General features: G+C 45.4%; 1 protein-coding gene across 12 annotated transcripts in view; it reads left to right on the top strand.

The window, feature by feature from the left end:
- ZNF532 (zinc finger protein 532) overlaps positions 1–16,943 on the top strand; it is a 109,583-nt gene that overhangs the window by 49,602 nt on the left and 43,038 nt on the right. For all 12 annotated transcript variants that reach the window (XM_049697705.1, XM_049697704.1, XM_049697703.1 and 9 more), the window contains 2 exons: positions 863–3,225; positions 15,188–15,369. In XM_049697705.1, coding sequence (XP_049553662.1) covers positions 880–3,225; positions 15,188–15,369 — 2,528 coding nt within the window. In that variant the 5' untranslated portion in view covers positions 863–879. The remainder of the gene's footprint in view (positions 1–862; positions 3,226–15,187; positions 15,370–16,943) is intronic.

Here is a 16,943-nt window from a genome sequence, read left to right as displayed (position 1 = left end):
ACCCTGATCTAGCCTGGCTGCCAAAGAGAGGGCCTTCCTCCCCCAGGCTCTGTCACGTACTTGGGTCCATGTTGTCACGTGCTGGGAGTAATTTCGTGGAAGGCCTTTCTCAGCTGCCACAGCCATTTGCAAGACTGTGTTGGCTGAGTATTGATTAGGAAACAGCTGTGCATTCCCTTAACTAGCGAAACCACTGGACTGGGGAGGGAGATGGAAGGGACACTGCACTTTTCTGCCTAGAGAGTGTTTTTTTTCCCTAACATAATGGAGGAAATTAAGATTAAGTAAAACGTGATGGAATGAGCTCCTGGGGGATTTTTGAAACTTTATCAGCAGTAGACGGCCTGTGCTGGGTTGGGCTGCTCACTTCTGTGGATGAATTGAAATCTGTAATTGGGGTTTTGCCTGTAATCTATTGCTTTTCATGTGATACCCCAAATCTGACGGTGACTGTGTTAGCAATAGTTTTCCCAGTAGAATTAAATGCTGTCAAGATCAAGATATGTTTGGAAGTAGTTTTTTGTGAAAATGGTGAGGTGAATCCAATGATAAATAACATTTTCTAGTCGTTAACACCAGAACCTGCTCTTCGTGCTATAATAGTTTTGATCAGCTTGTTAGAGAGGCTCCACGCTGGCAGTGCTGCACGGCCTTTTGGAGGAATTACTTCAAAGCTGTAATCGTCAGGGCTTTATACCTGTTTTCCAGATGCTTGTTCACTTTGGCTCAATGTCCTGACATTATAATAAGTGCAGTTGGCAACTCGCTCTTTCATGATAATCATCACTGTTCGTGTAAGTCCCATAGGGGTGTTTATCTGCATGTTCATTGCTGATGGAATTATTTTCTGTTCGTTTAACAGAACATCTGATCAAATTCATGACCATGGGGGATATGAAGACCCCAGACTTTGATGACCTCCTGGCAGCATTTGACATCCCAGATATGGTCGATCCTAAAGCAGCTATTGAATCTGGACATGATGACCAGGAAGGCCACATCAAGCAGAACGCCCACGTGGATGACGACTCCCACACGCCGTCCTCCTCCGACGTCGGCGTCAGTGTTATTGTGAAGAATGTGCGGAACATCGACTCCTCCGAGGGCGCAGAGAAGGACGGCCACAATCCCACCGGCAACGGCCTGCACAACGGGTTTCTCTCGGCGTCCTCTCTGGACACTTACAGTAAAGATGGATCGAAGTCCTTGAAAGGAGACGTGCCTACCTCAGAGGTGACTTTAAAAGACTCCGCTTTCAGCCAGTTCAGCCCCATCTCCAGTGCTGAAGAGTTTGACGACGATGAGAAGATAGAGGTGGATGACCCCCCAGACAAAGAGGACATGCGCTCTGGTTTCAGATCGAATGTGTTGACAGGGTCGGTTCCCCAGCAGGACTATGACAAACTGAAGGCACTCGGGGGAGAAGGCTTAAGCAAAACTGGCATCTCTACGCCAGGCAACCTAGAGAAAAACAAAGTTGTCAAGAGAGAAACGGAAACAAATTCTATAAACCTGAGTGTTTATGAACCTTTCAAAGTCAGAAAAATGGAGGATAAACTGAAGGAAAACTCTGAAAAGGTGCTTGAAAACAGGGTCCCCGAGGGCAAGCTGAACTCGGAGAAGAATGACGCCTCCCTCGGCGGTGTGGTGCCCTCGAGGACCAAGCCATCCTCCAAGCTCTCTTCCTGCATCGCTGCAATTGCGGCTCTTAGTGCTAAAAAGGCCGCTTCGGACTCCTCTAAAGAACCAGTGACCAACTCCCGGGAGGCCTCTCCGTTACCAAAAGAAGTAAACGATAGCCCTAGAGCCATTGAAAAGTCTCCGGAATCCCAGAGTCTCATCGATGGGACGAAAAAAGCATCCCTTAAGCAGCCGGATAGTCCCAGGAGCATTTCCAGTGAGAACAGTAGCAAGGGATCGCCATCCTCTCCTGCAGGGTCAACACCAGCAATTCCCAAAGTCCGCATAAAAACCATCAAGACGTCTTCTGGGGAAATCAAGAGAACAGTGACGAGGGTGTTGCCTGAAGTCGATCTCGATGCCGGAAAAAAGCCTTCTGAGCAGACGGGGTCCATGGTGGCGTCCGTGACGTCGCTGCTGTCGTCTCCGACCTCGGCCGCCGTCCTTTCCTCCCCGCCCAGGGCGCCTCTGCAATCGGCGGTCGTTACCAACGCGGTGGCCCCCACCGAGCTGACCCCCAAACAGGTCACCATCAAGCCTGTGGCGACTGCCTTCCTCCCGGTGTCGGCCGTGAAGACGGCCGGGTCTCAAGTCATTAATTTGAAGCTCGCCAACAACACGACGGTCAAAGCCACGGTCATATCTGCTGCTTCCGTGCAGAGCGCCAGCAGTGCCATCATTAAAGCCGCCAATGCCATCCAGCAGCAGACCGTCGTGGTGCCGGCCTCCAGCTTGGCCAACGCCAAACTCGTGCCAAAGACTGTGCACCTTGCCAACCTTAACCTTCTGCCTCAGGGCGCCCAGGCCACCTCCGAGCTCCGCCAGGTGCTCACCAAACCTCAGCAGCAAATAAAGCAGGCAATAATCAGTGCCGCGGCCTCACAGCCACCCAAGAAGGTGTCGCGGGTCCAGGTGGTGTCCTCCCTGCAGAGTTCTGTGGTGGAAGCTTTCAACAAGGTGCTGAGCAGCGTCAACCCAGTCCCAGTTTACATCCCCAACCTTAGTCCTCCTGCGAACGCGGGCATCACGTTACCGACCCGCGGCTACAAGTGCTTGGAGTGTGGGGACTCTTTCGCCCTTGAGAAGAGCCTGACCCAACACTACGACAGGCGCAGCGTGCGCATCGAAGTAACGTGCAACCACTGCACCAAGAACCTCGTTTTTTACAACAAGTGCAGTCTCCTGTCCCATGCCCGCGGGCACAAGGAGAAGGGAGTGGTGATGCAGTGTTCGCACTTGATCTTGAAGCCAGTCCCAGCAGATCAGATGATTGTTTCTCCATCAAGCAATACTCCTGCTTCATCTTCCGCCCTCCCGAGCTCCTCGGGAGCCGGCACACACACTGTAACAAAAATTCAGTCTGGCATAACCGGGACAGTCATATCAGCCCCTTCCAGCACACCCATCATTCCAGCTATGCCTCTGGATGAAGACCCATCCAAGCTCTGTAGGCATAGTCTGAAATGTTTGGAGTGTAATGAAGTTTTCCAGGATGAGACGTCGCTGGCCACTCATTTCCAGCAGGCTGCAGATACAAGTGGACAAGTAGAGTATCATTTACATTTTGGTATTTCGGTGATGAGTCTGTAGACATGAGTGCTCTATACCGTGCCTGTGGATTTTAGGGGCGGGAGCTCAGTTAAATGGGGGGATGTGTGTGTCTATTTGTGTACACACTCACATGTGAGAGAGGATTGTTTGCATAAAGCAGTGTTGAAATATGAATCTTATTTAAAAATCAGTGTTTTTGAAGATGACTGTTTTAGACAGAAGCTGTGTACTAGTTGGGTCATGGCACCTTAGATGTGGGGTAAGTAAAGGAGTTCTTAATTGTTGGGTGATTGGAATTTACGTTGGAAGTCTGAGCTCTAGCGAGTGATAGTATAGACCCTTTGGATTAAGTGTTCAAGTCAGGCTACGTCACCAGCGTTCCTGAGTCATTTATTAGCGACCGTTGTGGGATTTAAAAATTTCCTGTTGTTGTTTATAATTATTGTCTTTTACAGTTAAACACACCCAGTTGATACCCACTTTTCAGGCATGCCTGCTTACTTAAGGTGTTGGTCTGGTATATTCAGTAATATTCTCCACTGCAGTGAATTTAACCTTCTAACGGAAAACCCATCCATTTAAATAGAATACCTTTGAGTTTGTTTGTGGCTTTTTTTTTTTTTTTTCTTTTTTGGGCTACGTTGGTTCTTCGTTGCGGTGGCTTCCTCTCGTTGCGGAGCACGGGCCCTAGAGTGTGCGGGCTTCAGTAGTTGCGGTGCGTGGGCTCAGTAGTTGTGGCGCATGGGCTCTAGGGCGCAGGCTCAGTAGTGGTGGCGCATGGGCTTAGTTGCTCTGTGGCATGTGGGATCTTCCCGAACCAGGGATTGAACCCCTGTCCCCTGCCTTGGCAGGTGGATTCTTAACCACTGTGCCACCAGGGAAATCCCTTGTTTGTGGCATTTTTGGTTTGTTTTTTTGTGGTGAAGTGTAGGTTGGTGTTGGTGAGATGTATTTCACAGTGCGCGTCAGTCGGCGGTTTTATCTCTACCATTTACTTCTCTCCATGAGGCAACTTCTGGGCAGTAGATAAATGTGTTTTACAGATATATGGAAGTAACTGGGCATGTTGAGTGAAACTAATTCAAGCTAGAGAGACCATATGATTTATTGTGCAAACCAGGAAACGTGTGATATTGGAAGGGGCGCTGGTTTGAGCTGATATATACCCTGGCTCAAACTTCTGTTTTGGAAGCCCCAGTGGTAAACTGATCTTTCCCTTACTTGCCTCCGCTATCTTGTGACGAGGAGCTTTATGCTGTGGTTCAGACGTCTGGTACTGTCACCGTGATCAGCTCCCCAAGGGCAACTGCTGAGTCAAGTTCTTTGTAGGATTTAAGTTTGGGGAACAAAAGATCAAGAATACCTCAGTGACTTTTCCTGTGGACATTCAGTTGAGTGGAAATGGAGGCGATAAAGAGTTTCGAGAACATTCTTGCATCGAGAACGTTGGATGTTACATGTTTCATTGGCTCTGACGGTAAAGCGCTCAGGTGGTTAAGCTGGTTCAAGAAGAAGTGATTGTTGCAGCCCCCCAAGCGCGTCCTGGTGACAGGGCTTGGGTTCTTTCTGGGTTCCTCTTACCTGGTCACCGCTTCATCAAAGGGGCAGTCTTTCCTTCTGTCTTAAAAGGATGCAGTTAAAAAAAAAAAAAAAAAGAAAAAGCCGTTTCCGTAGTTCTCTCTGTTCTGCTGGTATTTTGTGGAGTATGTCCCGGCTCACGTGTGCTGGTCCGTATTGGCATGTGGAGCTGCCTTGAGAGATGTCTGTTCCCTTGGGGACCTTTTCTTCCCTGTTTTCCCCTCGTTTTTGTTCTCTGTTAACTATTTAGGCTCATCCGCTGAACCGGGGTCAAATAGGGAAGCGCTTTCCCTCAGGGAAAGAGATTGACGTCTCTTCTTGTGTGGGTGGTTGCTTTGCCTTGACTCTTTGTATTTTGCTGGGACAGGTGTGTAGCGCAGCTCCCCCGTTTCCCCTGGAGCACTGAGGGATGAGTCAGGGCAGAATATATGTTAACTCCAGGGCCAGGTAATACTAGGCCGGACAGTCACCCTGTTCTGGTTCCTTCCTCTGACTCTGCCGAGCTAGGGTCCACTCAGCCCACCCGAGAAGAGCATTTCTGTCGAGTGAGCTTCAGCTGCCGCCTGAGCCAGCCACCGCCTGGCTGGCAGCGCCAGCACACCCCGAGGCACGTCTCCCGCTCCTAGTGCCCCTGCTTTCACCCAAACGCTGCCCTTCACCACGGTATCCCCTCCACAACTTGCCACTCTTCTCAGGCTCTGCCGGGGGCTCTGCGCACCCAGGGGCAGCCTGGTCTGGTCTATCACCCGGCCGCCCAGCCTGCGCCCCTGGGTGCGGAGCGGCTGCCCCTTCTTCAGCCTCCTTAACACCTTCCTCGAGTCTCTCCTGCAGCCCAGGAGGCCAGTGGCATCCGTGCAGCTCCTGCTGTCCTAGCCTCAAGTGTAGTGGGAGCTCGGGTGGTCCCCACCTGTGGTTGGCCCCTGGCGTGGCATCAGGTACCCATGGTGATGGGAGGCTGGGGCTGAAGACAGGAAGGACAGGAGAGAAAAGAGAAAAATTCTTCATTTCGTCTTCTCCAGTTTGCTATTCACACAACCGCTGGCCGGTTTACAGTTTGTGAACTTAAATTTAAGTGTGGGGGAAAAAGTCCACCTGTATAAACTGTTTCCTCTCTGACGAGGGCACTTACAACACATAGTTCAACTTCTCAATTTTGTAAGAAGATCTAAGGGCACCTCAAGCACCAGTCTTTGCCTGAGTGCCTTCTTTCTGCCTTGCTTTCCGTTTCTCCGTTGGCCTCCCCGTTCCTGGTGACTCGTGCGTGAACTTGAGCCGGAGCAGGCTGCCTCACTGCCCGGGGGTGGGGACCGTTACAGGGTCAGCCGCGGGCCCGCAGCTGCCCGTTTTCTCTTCTGGCTCTTCTCAGGTCTGCCCAGGCCGGGCTTCCCTACGTCTGCACATAGGCTTAGAGTCATGTACAACAGCTTCCTGTACTGACCCCAGCTAGTGTTGATTCTGGAGGTTAAAGGGTGTGACCTCAGGGCCCTGGCAAGACTAACAGGCCCCCGGGCCCTTGCTCCGTGCCTTTCCACGTGTGAGTTTACCAGACCTAGAGAAAGGTGTGCCGGTTCACTGACAGCGGGGATATTCCTTCCTCCTTCCCTTCCTGCCTCCCATCAGGGATTTTCCTATTCCTCCCTTCCTTTCTCCTGCCCACCTTCTACTTATAATTGCCAAGGTAGTTAAAAAATTTTATGTGATAATGCCGAAAGTATTCCGTGCTAATTAACACCTTGAGTCTTCTCAGATCATCCCACTTTCAAATTAAACTTTTTATTTTGAGGTAATTGTAGATTATGGTAGGAAATAATACAGAGGTATCCTGTGTACCCTTTACCCAGTTTCCCCCAATGGTAACATCTTGCAAAACTATTAAACTGTATCATATCCAGGCTGTTGGCACTGATGCTGTCAACACGTAGAGCCCTTCCACGACCATAAGAGTCCCTCATATTGCCTTTTTAGAGCCCCAGTCACCTCCCTCCCACCCCTGCCTCCCTCTTAACCCCTAGGAGCCACTAATCTCTTCTCCTTTCTATAATCTTGTCATTTCAGGAATGTTATATAAATGGAGTCATACCGTATGTAGCCTCTGAGACTGGCTTTTTTCCACTCAGCGTAATTCCCTGGAGATTCATCCAGGTTGTTGGATGTATCACTAGTTTGTTCCCAGTTTGGGGCTATTATGAATAAAGCTGCCACAAACATTTGTCTGCAGGTTTTTGTGGGAACGTAAGTTTTCCTTTCTCGGGGGTAAATCCTTTTGTGTGCTGGGTTGTATGGTAGTTGCATATTTATATTCACAAGAAATTCTTTTCCACAGCGGCTGTACAATTTTGAATCTCAAGAGCAGTGTATTAGTGGTCTAGTTTCTCCACATCGTCACCGACATTTGGTGGTGGCATCATTTCGTATTTTAGCCATCCGGATAGGTGTGTAGTGATATCTTGTGGTTTTAATTTGTGTTTCCTCCATAGCTAATAATGTTGAATACCTTTTTGTGTTTATTTGCCATCTGCCTATCCTTTTTGGTGAAATGTCTCTTCTTCTGTCCATTTTCTAATTCGTTTTTTTGTTTGTTTTTACTGTTGAGTGTTAAGAGTTCTTGATATATTTTAGATACTGGTCCTGTGTCGGTATGTGTTTGCAAGTCTTTTCTCCCAGTCTGTGGCTTGTCTTTTCATCTTATGAGGTCTTTGGCAGAATAAATGTTTTTAATTTTGATGAAGTCCCATTTATCAGTTTTCTCTGTTACGGCCTGTGCTTTTGGTGTCAGGTCTAAGTTCACTTTGCTGTAGATCCTGAGAACCTTCTTTTATGTTTTTTTTCTAAAAAAAGTTTAGTGTTATGATTTGCGTTTAAGTCTGTGACCCGTTTTGGGTTAGTTTTTGTATAATGTGTGAGACTTGGATGGAGATTTCTTTTGCCCCATGCATGTCCTTTTTCTCCAGTACCACTTGTCGAGAAGGCTGCCTTTCCTCCATTGAATTGCCTTTGCAGTTTGTCAGACGTCAGCTGGCATATTTGTGGAGGCATTTCTGGGACTCTGGTGGACTGACTCCTCCAACTTTATTCTTTCCTCTCAAAATCGTTTTGTAGCTATTCTGGTTATTTTGCCTTTCCATATATATTTTAGAAGAGTCTTGTCTATAATCTACCAAAAAATTCTTGTTGGGATTTTGATAGGAATTATGTTAAACCTGTATATCAATTTGGGGGGAAGTCTTTTCTTTATTATGTTGAGTCTTTCAGTCTATGAACAAAGAATGTCTCTCCATTTATTTCGATCTTCTTTGATTTATCATTTTGTAGTTTTTATCATACAAGCCCTATACATGTTTTGTTTGCTTGCTTTCCTTCTTCCTTTACGTTTTGTTGGTGCTTCCCCTCCGCCCTGCCCCCCTTGCACGTGGGCAGGTGTAAATGGTATTATATTTTTCAGTGTTCACATGTTCGTTGCTAATATATGGAAACACAATTAATTTTTGTGTATTTATCATGTATCCCTTGTCTTTGTTAAACTCGTTATTGGATTTAGGGTATTTTTTGGGGGGAAAGATTATATTGATTATTTTTCAGATATTGAACCAACCTTGCATCTCTGGGATGAATCCCACTTGATCAAGGTGTGTAATTCTTTTTATATATTGTGAATTATATTTGCTAATATTTTGTTAGTATTTTGCATCTGTATTCATATAGGAAGGGACTTATAACTGGTGTTAGATTTTCTTTAAATATTTGATAGAATTCTTCAGTGAAACCATCTGGGCCTGGAGATTTCTTTTTTTGGGATTTTTTTTTAAACACCCGCTGGGCTGGTGGAGGGACTCATTATCACTTGGTAGGGATGAAGGTCCCACTTCCCTGCTGCCATCTCTGATACCATCTGGGTGAGGGTACTAGGACACCTTATTACAGCCTCAGGAGCGGAGGTCTGGGCTCCACCTGGACTTGGCGTGCTATGGGTGAGGGCGCAGTGCTTCCTGGGGTGTTTGGCTGGAGTAGAGCAGTAATTGTCTTTTGCTAGGCTTCCCCTTTCCGGATCCTTTGGCTAAAGATAGCAGGCTTTTGTTGGGGATTTTTTTGTCTGTGCCCCTTGGCGTTCCTGGGTTCCCCGTTTCCTCAGCTCCAAATCTGGGATCCGTGAGGCAAAAAGAACCCCGGAGAACTCATCACTAAGGACCTGAGGTGCCTCGCCAGCCTGCCTCCTCTCTGCCTTCCAGAGCCTCATTATGTTTGTTGTATATATAACGCCCAGGAGTGTTAGTTGTACTTAGTGGAAGGAATAGAGAGAGGTGCTTCTATTCCATTTCCCTTGAAGTGGAAGTTTCACTCTACTTTTTCAAATACAGCTCTTCCAGGAGAGAATGTGTGGTTACGTCACTGGGCTCTGCCCGAGGCCCTCCGGCCTGTGATTCTCAGTCGCTCTTTGGAGTCGGGCTTCCTGGGAGGACAGCATTCCGCTTGACTCTGGACTCCTCTCCTCTTTGAGCCTGAGGCATGTCGCCTGCTCAGTGAGGTCACGTCCATCTTGGCCTATCTGTGGCAGCTGTCAGGAGTGAGCGTCTCTTCTTCTCCCTTTCCTATGTGTTGAACGCGGCCTCTTCAGACCTCAGCCTTTCTGTTGAGAATGACTTCTCGGTGTAGTGCAGGCACCATCTCCCTTCCCTTTTTATCTTTCATTTTCTCCCCATTTATATTTTCACCCCTGTTTATGGTTTGAAAGGCTCCTTTTCCAGGTTGGTCCAGGGGCGCTTGTTTGAACCCGGTGAAGGGTTTCTTTTTCTTTTGGCACCAGCTGTGGCTGTCTGTGCGAAACTCCTCTCACCGTCACCCCGTACATACGTGCTCAGGCTCTGGAGCCAGCATGTCATGGGATAAAGGAAGGTTTGGGTGGCATTTGCCGAATTCTGCCTTGTCAGTTACTCCTTCTCTTAAAGGTATTCTGTGGCCAGTCTATACAAGGGAATGATGGACTCAGGGACTCAGAGTGCTGCTTTATCATTCGCTGGCCCCGTGCTCAGCAAACCCGCATGCAGGTCTCTGTGGAGAGCCGGGTGGGAAGTTGTGGTTCAGCTGGAAGCCCTCTTCACCCTGCATCCCCCGAGCCTGAATCCGAGCCAGGACCCCAGGCAAGCTCGGGCCCAGGTTAGTCTGCCTGCCTCCGTCTGCTTACCCTGCCGAGGAGCAAGCCCCGAGGAGTGGGGGTGCGATGGAGCACCTGGGGTGGGTCATGCCCTTCCCAGCCGCCCTGAACCAAGCGGTGCAATAAGAGTGGAGCACGTGGACATCGACTTCTAACGCCGGTAAAACTGCCCTGGTTGGCGGTTTATGTTCCACCCTATCCCATTAATAATTCCTGCCTTGGGGCACACTGAGAAAAGGAGTGGGTGGAGGGGCTAGAGAAGTTTCCCTCCTCTCCATGAAGTAGTTAAGAGCTGACAACTGTAGCTTTAATAATTGAAAATTAAACTTATTGGAATGTTGTTGCTTCACCTCTTGGTAAAACCACAACTAAACTTAGCCAAGTACAGACTGGAAGCGCGTATTACAACCTCCGAATCGGTAAAATCAGTTTTCTTCCCGTAGAATCTGTATCAGCCGTAGAATCAGAGGATGTCATAGGTCCTTTGCTCAACTCTTTTATTTTACAGTTGAAGAGACAAATGCCCAATCAGTGGCCAACTCAGAACCTGAGGCAAGATTTCTTTATTGCTAGCTATTCTTTCCAGTTTCTGATGCTGGTAACCTAAGATGTAGAAGCATAGAACTTTACAGCTGCAGGGACCATAGGAGTCTTCTGACAATGGACCCTGGGGTTACATTCAGATTAGCTTCAAGGGTGCAAGTGAAGGTGACTTATCTGCCACGGTCCTTATTTTGGGGGGTTGCTGATTCAGTTCAGGTTCAGGGAGTTTATGGGCATCATTACTAGAACATACCAGGTGTATTAAATTATCCCGAGCAGCCTCCCCCAGGTCTCATTTCTAGACGTGCTCTGCTCCAGCAGCTGCTTCTGGAGGCCGTGGGGCCGCCTCAGTTCCCGCGCCCACCCCAAACACCATCACTAGCTTGGTTTTTGGCCCTGCTCTCCTAAATGTTTACTGTTAATTTTGGTCAGGCTAGTCCTGTCCCAGTTGATAGTTTAATGTTATCAGCTCTTAATTTATCTGTCTTCTTGAGCGATTGTCATCTGAGTGGATTATATGTGTGGACCATACTGCTTTCTGCGAATTTGCTCATTTCACTGTCAACTTTTATTAGGGATTTTTAGTGCAGAATGATTTGAGGACAAAACCAGCACCAACAGCTAGCATTGGGAACAATGGTATATACAGTTATTTCTGCTATAATGCTTGCTTTGTGTTACTTCCATTTAACTGAGATCTGAAATGCAGTGCTTTGTCTGTGTTCTCATTGTGAAACTGGGTGAAAGTGAGAGCCAGAAAACAAACTGGTATACTTTTATTATTATTACTATTATTTGGTAATTATACTGTAGATGGAAAATTACAAAACTGCTGTCAGTGAGGCAGAAACAGTGTACTTAGCATCTGGGCTGACTGTTAAGTTGACAGTGTTTTGACCTCTGGATCAGTGGGTTTCATGCTGTCACAGGCTTTTGGTCTGTTTGAAATTTAAGCATGAGTAGATGCTATGTTTACTCACATTTCCCGAGCCTTCCTCATCTTTTCCCTTGCTACTCTTCTCCCTAAAACATGAGGTGAAACACATAGAATTGTTTTCCTTGTTACTCAGATAATTCCTCCTGTATACAGAGAGGGTGCCGAGCCCTAGGGCTATCTGAATCCTTACCAGGGCCCCAGTGTACCCCGTTCCTCACAGCCTGCGTTGGAGGCCTAGCCTTCACTCTCTGTGCCAGGATTGGGCAGAGAAGGGTGCAATGCAGGTAGCTGTCAAGTGTGAGTGTGATTACTTTTCAGCTTTATTTTCAGCTTTCTCATGTTACCTGAGTATTGAAAAATAATGTTTTAGTTTAAAAAGTAGCAGTTCTCTGAGCAAATGAGTCTGCCCCAGACTAGAAATTAACCGCTTATTACCTAAGTACTGCAAACGTTTTCCATTTTCAGATGACATAAGTAAACTGTCAAAAGACACATGAGACTATTTAAGTGCATTTTATTATACTGTTTTCTGTTCAGAAGGCAGGTCCTGTCACGTTAAACTGCTTTATCCTGTCGAAAGTAGCCTCAGCTTGTATAGTAGAGAGTTAGAGTTTTAAGATACATTTTTGTTTCTTTGATTTAAAGTAAGGAAAAAAAGACAGTCAGATTCTTGTAGACCACAGAGAAATCCTGGCCTGCCCCCATCCTCAAATGCATCTCCCCAGATCCAGAGAACGTGTGTCATCACTGTGAATTCCCAGTATCCCAGAGAAGCTAATGGCATCTGCTCCTCTGTGCTGTGAAGATCTGTCACCGTTGTCTCAGGATGCAGAGAGGGCACATTATCTAAAACAGGGGCGGTGGATAAAACTGGAGGGAGAGCAATTAGGTAAACCCTAAAACTATTGCCAGCACACAAGTATCCAGGAAGAGAACGTCTGCAGTCCAGACAACTTGCTTGTTCTCAAGATGGAATGGAGTGGGAACAGGTAAACGGAAACGTGGGAGTCAGCACAGAGTCTGCGCACAAATACACATGCATCCGTGTGTGCAAACTAAAGAGTAGAACTTAATCTGATGTGATTTCCCAGGCACTGAATTCTCCCATTTCAGCAATATGGAAGCACTGTGATTTGGGGCTGTAGCCCACTCTGGCTCCCACCCTCGCCTGTACTTCTTTCTGTACCTACAGTGGGTGAGGCGCCTCAGCCCATGGAAATGGCTGAGTGCAGATTCCTGTAGCTCATCAGTGGTGGAGGGGGACAGGGAGGGCAGAGGCTGCCGCCTGCTCTCACAGAGCCCTGGGGCCACAGGGAGCGCCCCGCTGCACAGTGCAGTGTGAAGGGAATGCGTCCCCTCTCCAAGGACTGGTGCGAGAGAGGTCGCTATTGAAAGGTTGGTAATTGGGTGACCTTGTTACTCTAAAAGCATTTTTCATAGTCTTTGCAGTCAGACATTTCTATCGTAAAGAGCACTTTAATTAACAAAACCTCTTCTTGAATAATTTTGATACTTATTTTAGTTGACCTGCTAGTAACAGAGCTCTTTCACCCACCAACCGGTCCATAACTATTTTTATAGTTACGTGTGTTACAAACATACGGGCATCCAGTAGGGGAGCGTGTTTAAGTAATTCATTGTGAATTTTATGTGTATCGTGAAGGGTGTTTGTTAACATGTCTTGATGAGAGATCATGTGAAACTTCTCTTCAGCTTTAAGGAGCACATACTTTGTCTCCTTTTTAGATCTCCTGTTTTTATTTTTGTTGCTGTCCCTCCCTATAATAAAAGTGGTAGAACCACATCACTCTCCGAGAAGGAGAAGCTGCGGAGGTGGATTGGGGGATGGCCTGTAACCCTGACAGCGGTCCTCTGTCCTTCACGTGCATTTGCCCGGCGGTGGGGGGTGGGGGTGGGGGGGCGCGTTTTTGCTTGTTTATTCCTTGTGGACCCCCACCCTACTCCTCCCTTGGCCTTGGAATTAATTATTCAGAGCCCAGTTCAAATCCCGGTTCTTCCACCTCATAGCTGTGAGGTCTTGGCAAGTTTCTTAACTTCTCTAAACCTCATTTCCTCATCTGTAAACTGGAGATAATATTATCCACGTCATAGGTTATGATGAGAATCAGATGAGGTGATGTATCGAAGTTCATCTGTTTAAAGGACCTAGTTCACCACTTGGCTTAGAGCGGAATGGGCTCAATACATATGATAAACATAAAATGTCTTGACTTGAGTGTAGAAAACACTGGTTTTATTCCTAAGTAAGTGCAAGACATTCTGAGATGTCTGTGGAAATTCAGACATTATCATTCACTGCCTGGGATGAATGACGGTGTGGTAAAAGCGAATAGAAAACCTTCATTCAAAGAAACAGACTACGTGTGATAATGTAGGTGTCACCAGGATCTTATAATTAATGCGTCTGTTGATTGGTTTTCGTTGCTGTGGCTTTGGAATATGTGTTATTAGAAAAGGAATGCTATTTTTAAATGATGCTTAACCTCATCATAGCTGCCTGTAATGTTCTTATTTTGTGACTGCAATAAACATTTTTTGGGATAAAATTTGTAATTTAGGCCTTTCAGGAGAGAACCAAGAAAGAGTTTTCAAGTGAGTGTCTGATTTTTCTTAGTTTAGGTTCCTCAGAAGTTTAAACCTTAATTTGTTTGCAATAGCTGAAAGAATAAAAAGTCTTTTGAAAATGTCTTAATTCTGTTGTCAGTACAAAAGATTGTTTCAGTTTTAGCTGGAGTCTATATTTTGAGGCTTTCTTTAACTGACTTTAATAAAAATTACACATTTTAGAAGGTAGTAGTAGGTACTTGTGGCACGAATGTCCAGATAGTATTCAGACACATTTTATCTTCTGCTATGTTAGGTTTATTTTTGGAATGGAAGTAATTGAGTTCTCTATTTATATTTACTTTGAGTTTTTTGTGTTTTAAAAACATGCCATGTTTGTTTAGTGCTTATATCTAAGGGGATGAAAACGATGTAGTGTGTTCCAGGTTTTCGTGGTTAGTGAATGGTGTAGAGCCCTTTCCACAGAGGATTTCAGTCTGTTTTAGTTTATATGTGATTAGATTTTAAGCTCTGTGAAGTTTCAATTTCATATCTGAATTTATGTATCTAAACTTGGTTCGTTGGTTTTAATCATAAGTCATAATGATCAGTTCATCCACTTAAGAAACCAGTTCATGTGCAAAAAAGAACAACTGATTGCTGCGGCCATTCTTTTTGCATTCCTGTGTTTCAGATCTCAAATAACTGAAGTGAAAAAAATTAAAGAAAGAAAGAAAGCTGGATTAACCACTAATTAATTTTTATTATTTTGAAGAAACTTTTGAGTTGTGGGAGCTCTACTGTCAAGATAGATGCCCATAAACTTGTATTTTAAAGTTAATTATACATTAAAGTAGATTTACTAACATACTTTATAAGGATACCTCTTCTTCACACTAAAAAAAAAAATGTAAACGTAACAAAATTGGAAGTCTACCTAATGCTAACAGTCTCTTTACATCGTACTTTGGGATGAGCATGACTACATAGTACATATTGTCTGTATTTTACAGGGACATTTTACATTGACCATTTAACTTTTAAGTTTGCTTTTTCTTTGGAAATCAATTATCGTAGTATTTGAAATGACCGCTGTATACTTATTTTGAGGTTTAACCAAGCTTCTTTGCATATTAGAAAATACTTCGTAGGACCAACCCTGTTTCCCCCTTTGGTTTATTTAGAAGACTTGCACTGTCTGCCAGATGCTGCTTCCTAACCAGTGCAGTTACGCATCTCATCAGAGAATCCACCAGCACAAATCTCCCTACACCTGCCCCGAGTGCGGGGCCATCTGCAGGTCGGTGCACTTCCAGACCCACGTCACCAAGAACTGTCTGCACTACACGCGGAGAGTTGGTTTTCGGTCAGTATATCGTTCATTTCTGTGCAAATAAAGCTTATTCACGTCTGAGGGCACAGGGTTCTGAGTGGTCTGTGCACATCGTTTTCAGGGTCATACGGTGATACCTCGATTAACAGAGCCTCTGGGAACCTGGCTCATTTGTAGTCGAGTTGATCTGTGTGAATCCTGTAATGTGGTATTGACTCTGGTCCACATGAAGCCGAGGGTCAATGGGACCCATCCTTCTAAGCAAAAGTGTGCAGGTGGTAAGGTTTGGCCTTGATTGACTGTTAGAGCCTTTATACTTTCTGTACCCTTTCTAGCATACTTCTGTTGTCACGCTCTCTGCATTTTAAGCCCTGCAAGAATGCAGTGCGTTTCTGTACCTCTGAATACTTGCTCTCATCAAAACAGAAAGGGTATGGATGGTCCCTTACTTTTATCTTGTCTTGTTAAAGGATTCGGTGTGTGTCCTTTCCTACCACCGCTCGTTGTGGAAGAGCCTTCCACCCCAGATCACCTTCCTTTATTCCTTCTTCTCCATTACCTGAGTCCAGGCTTCTCCCTCATCTCTGCACATCTTAACCGTGACCCCTTTCACTGCCCCCTAATATTCTCAGATGTGTCTTTTACAACATCTGACAAGGCTAATGTTAGTTTAGTCTTTTACAACATCTGACAAATCTAAATGTTAGTTTCGTATCGAGCGAGGATGCATTTGAACTTGATCCTCCACTTTGTGACCTTCTGAAATGCATTCCTGTACCTTTTAGAAACATTTTATTCCTGTACATTTTGATCCAGTGAAGGTCCACCCAGAAAACACGTCATTGATATACAGTGTCTTTGTTAATAGAGGTATTACTGTATTGTGTATTTATCTTAAACTTGAACATTTGTTCACCTGGTATTGTTAATGTTAGACTGTTAATATACAATTATTTTTTTTCTTTTAGTTGTGATACAGATATGATGTTTTATAAAAATGAAGGCCAGTCGGTATGATTTAAAAGTTTTATTTCAGTTAAATTTACGTTATGGCATCACCAATTTCTAGGTGGTTCAGTCCATTCTTCTAACACTAAGACTTATTTCACATTTTTATCTCACGCCTCCAAACCTGTGATGCACAGATATTTAATGGATTGGCAACCACCCTAGTAGAAAACCTTTGGTTTGGAAACTTAGAAACCAGGGTTTTTGTACCAGTTAGGCTCCTCATTGTGTGGTAATTCATGTGTTCTTCGTGCCTTGGTGCCCTGTCTGTAAAATGTTTGCCTCCATCTCTGTGGGCATGTTACAGAGCAAAACAGGATAGTCCAAAAGCATGCTAAGTGCTTAAGAGGAATGTTCCACATTGAAGGTGCCCTTGATTCCACAGAATTCATACACAGTGATACTTTGGTTCTTATCCCATGTTTTGAAACTCTTATTACTGGATTCTTTATTTAATGTAAAACTACAAGTGCAGTTCTTTTAACGGATGCCAATTTCCTCAGATATTTATAGTTGATTTTTCTAATATAATGAAAGTGAACTTAAGTTGGAATGAATAAAGGAAGTAAGACTCCTATAATGCTAGCTATTCCTGGTAT

The sequence above is a fragment of the Orcinus orca genome, chromosome 15 (assembly GCF_937001465.1).
Source record: "Orcinus orca chromosome 15, mOrcOrc1.1, whole genome shotgun sequence".
NCBI classification, from domain to species: domain Eukaryota; kingdom Metazoa; phylum Chordata; class Mammalia; order Artiodactyla; family Delphinidae; genus Orcinus; species Orcinus orca.
The sequence above is the reverse complement of the archived record's forward strand: the minus strand, read 5'-3'. Positions and strand labels throughout refer to the sequence as shown.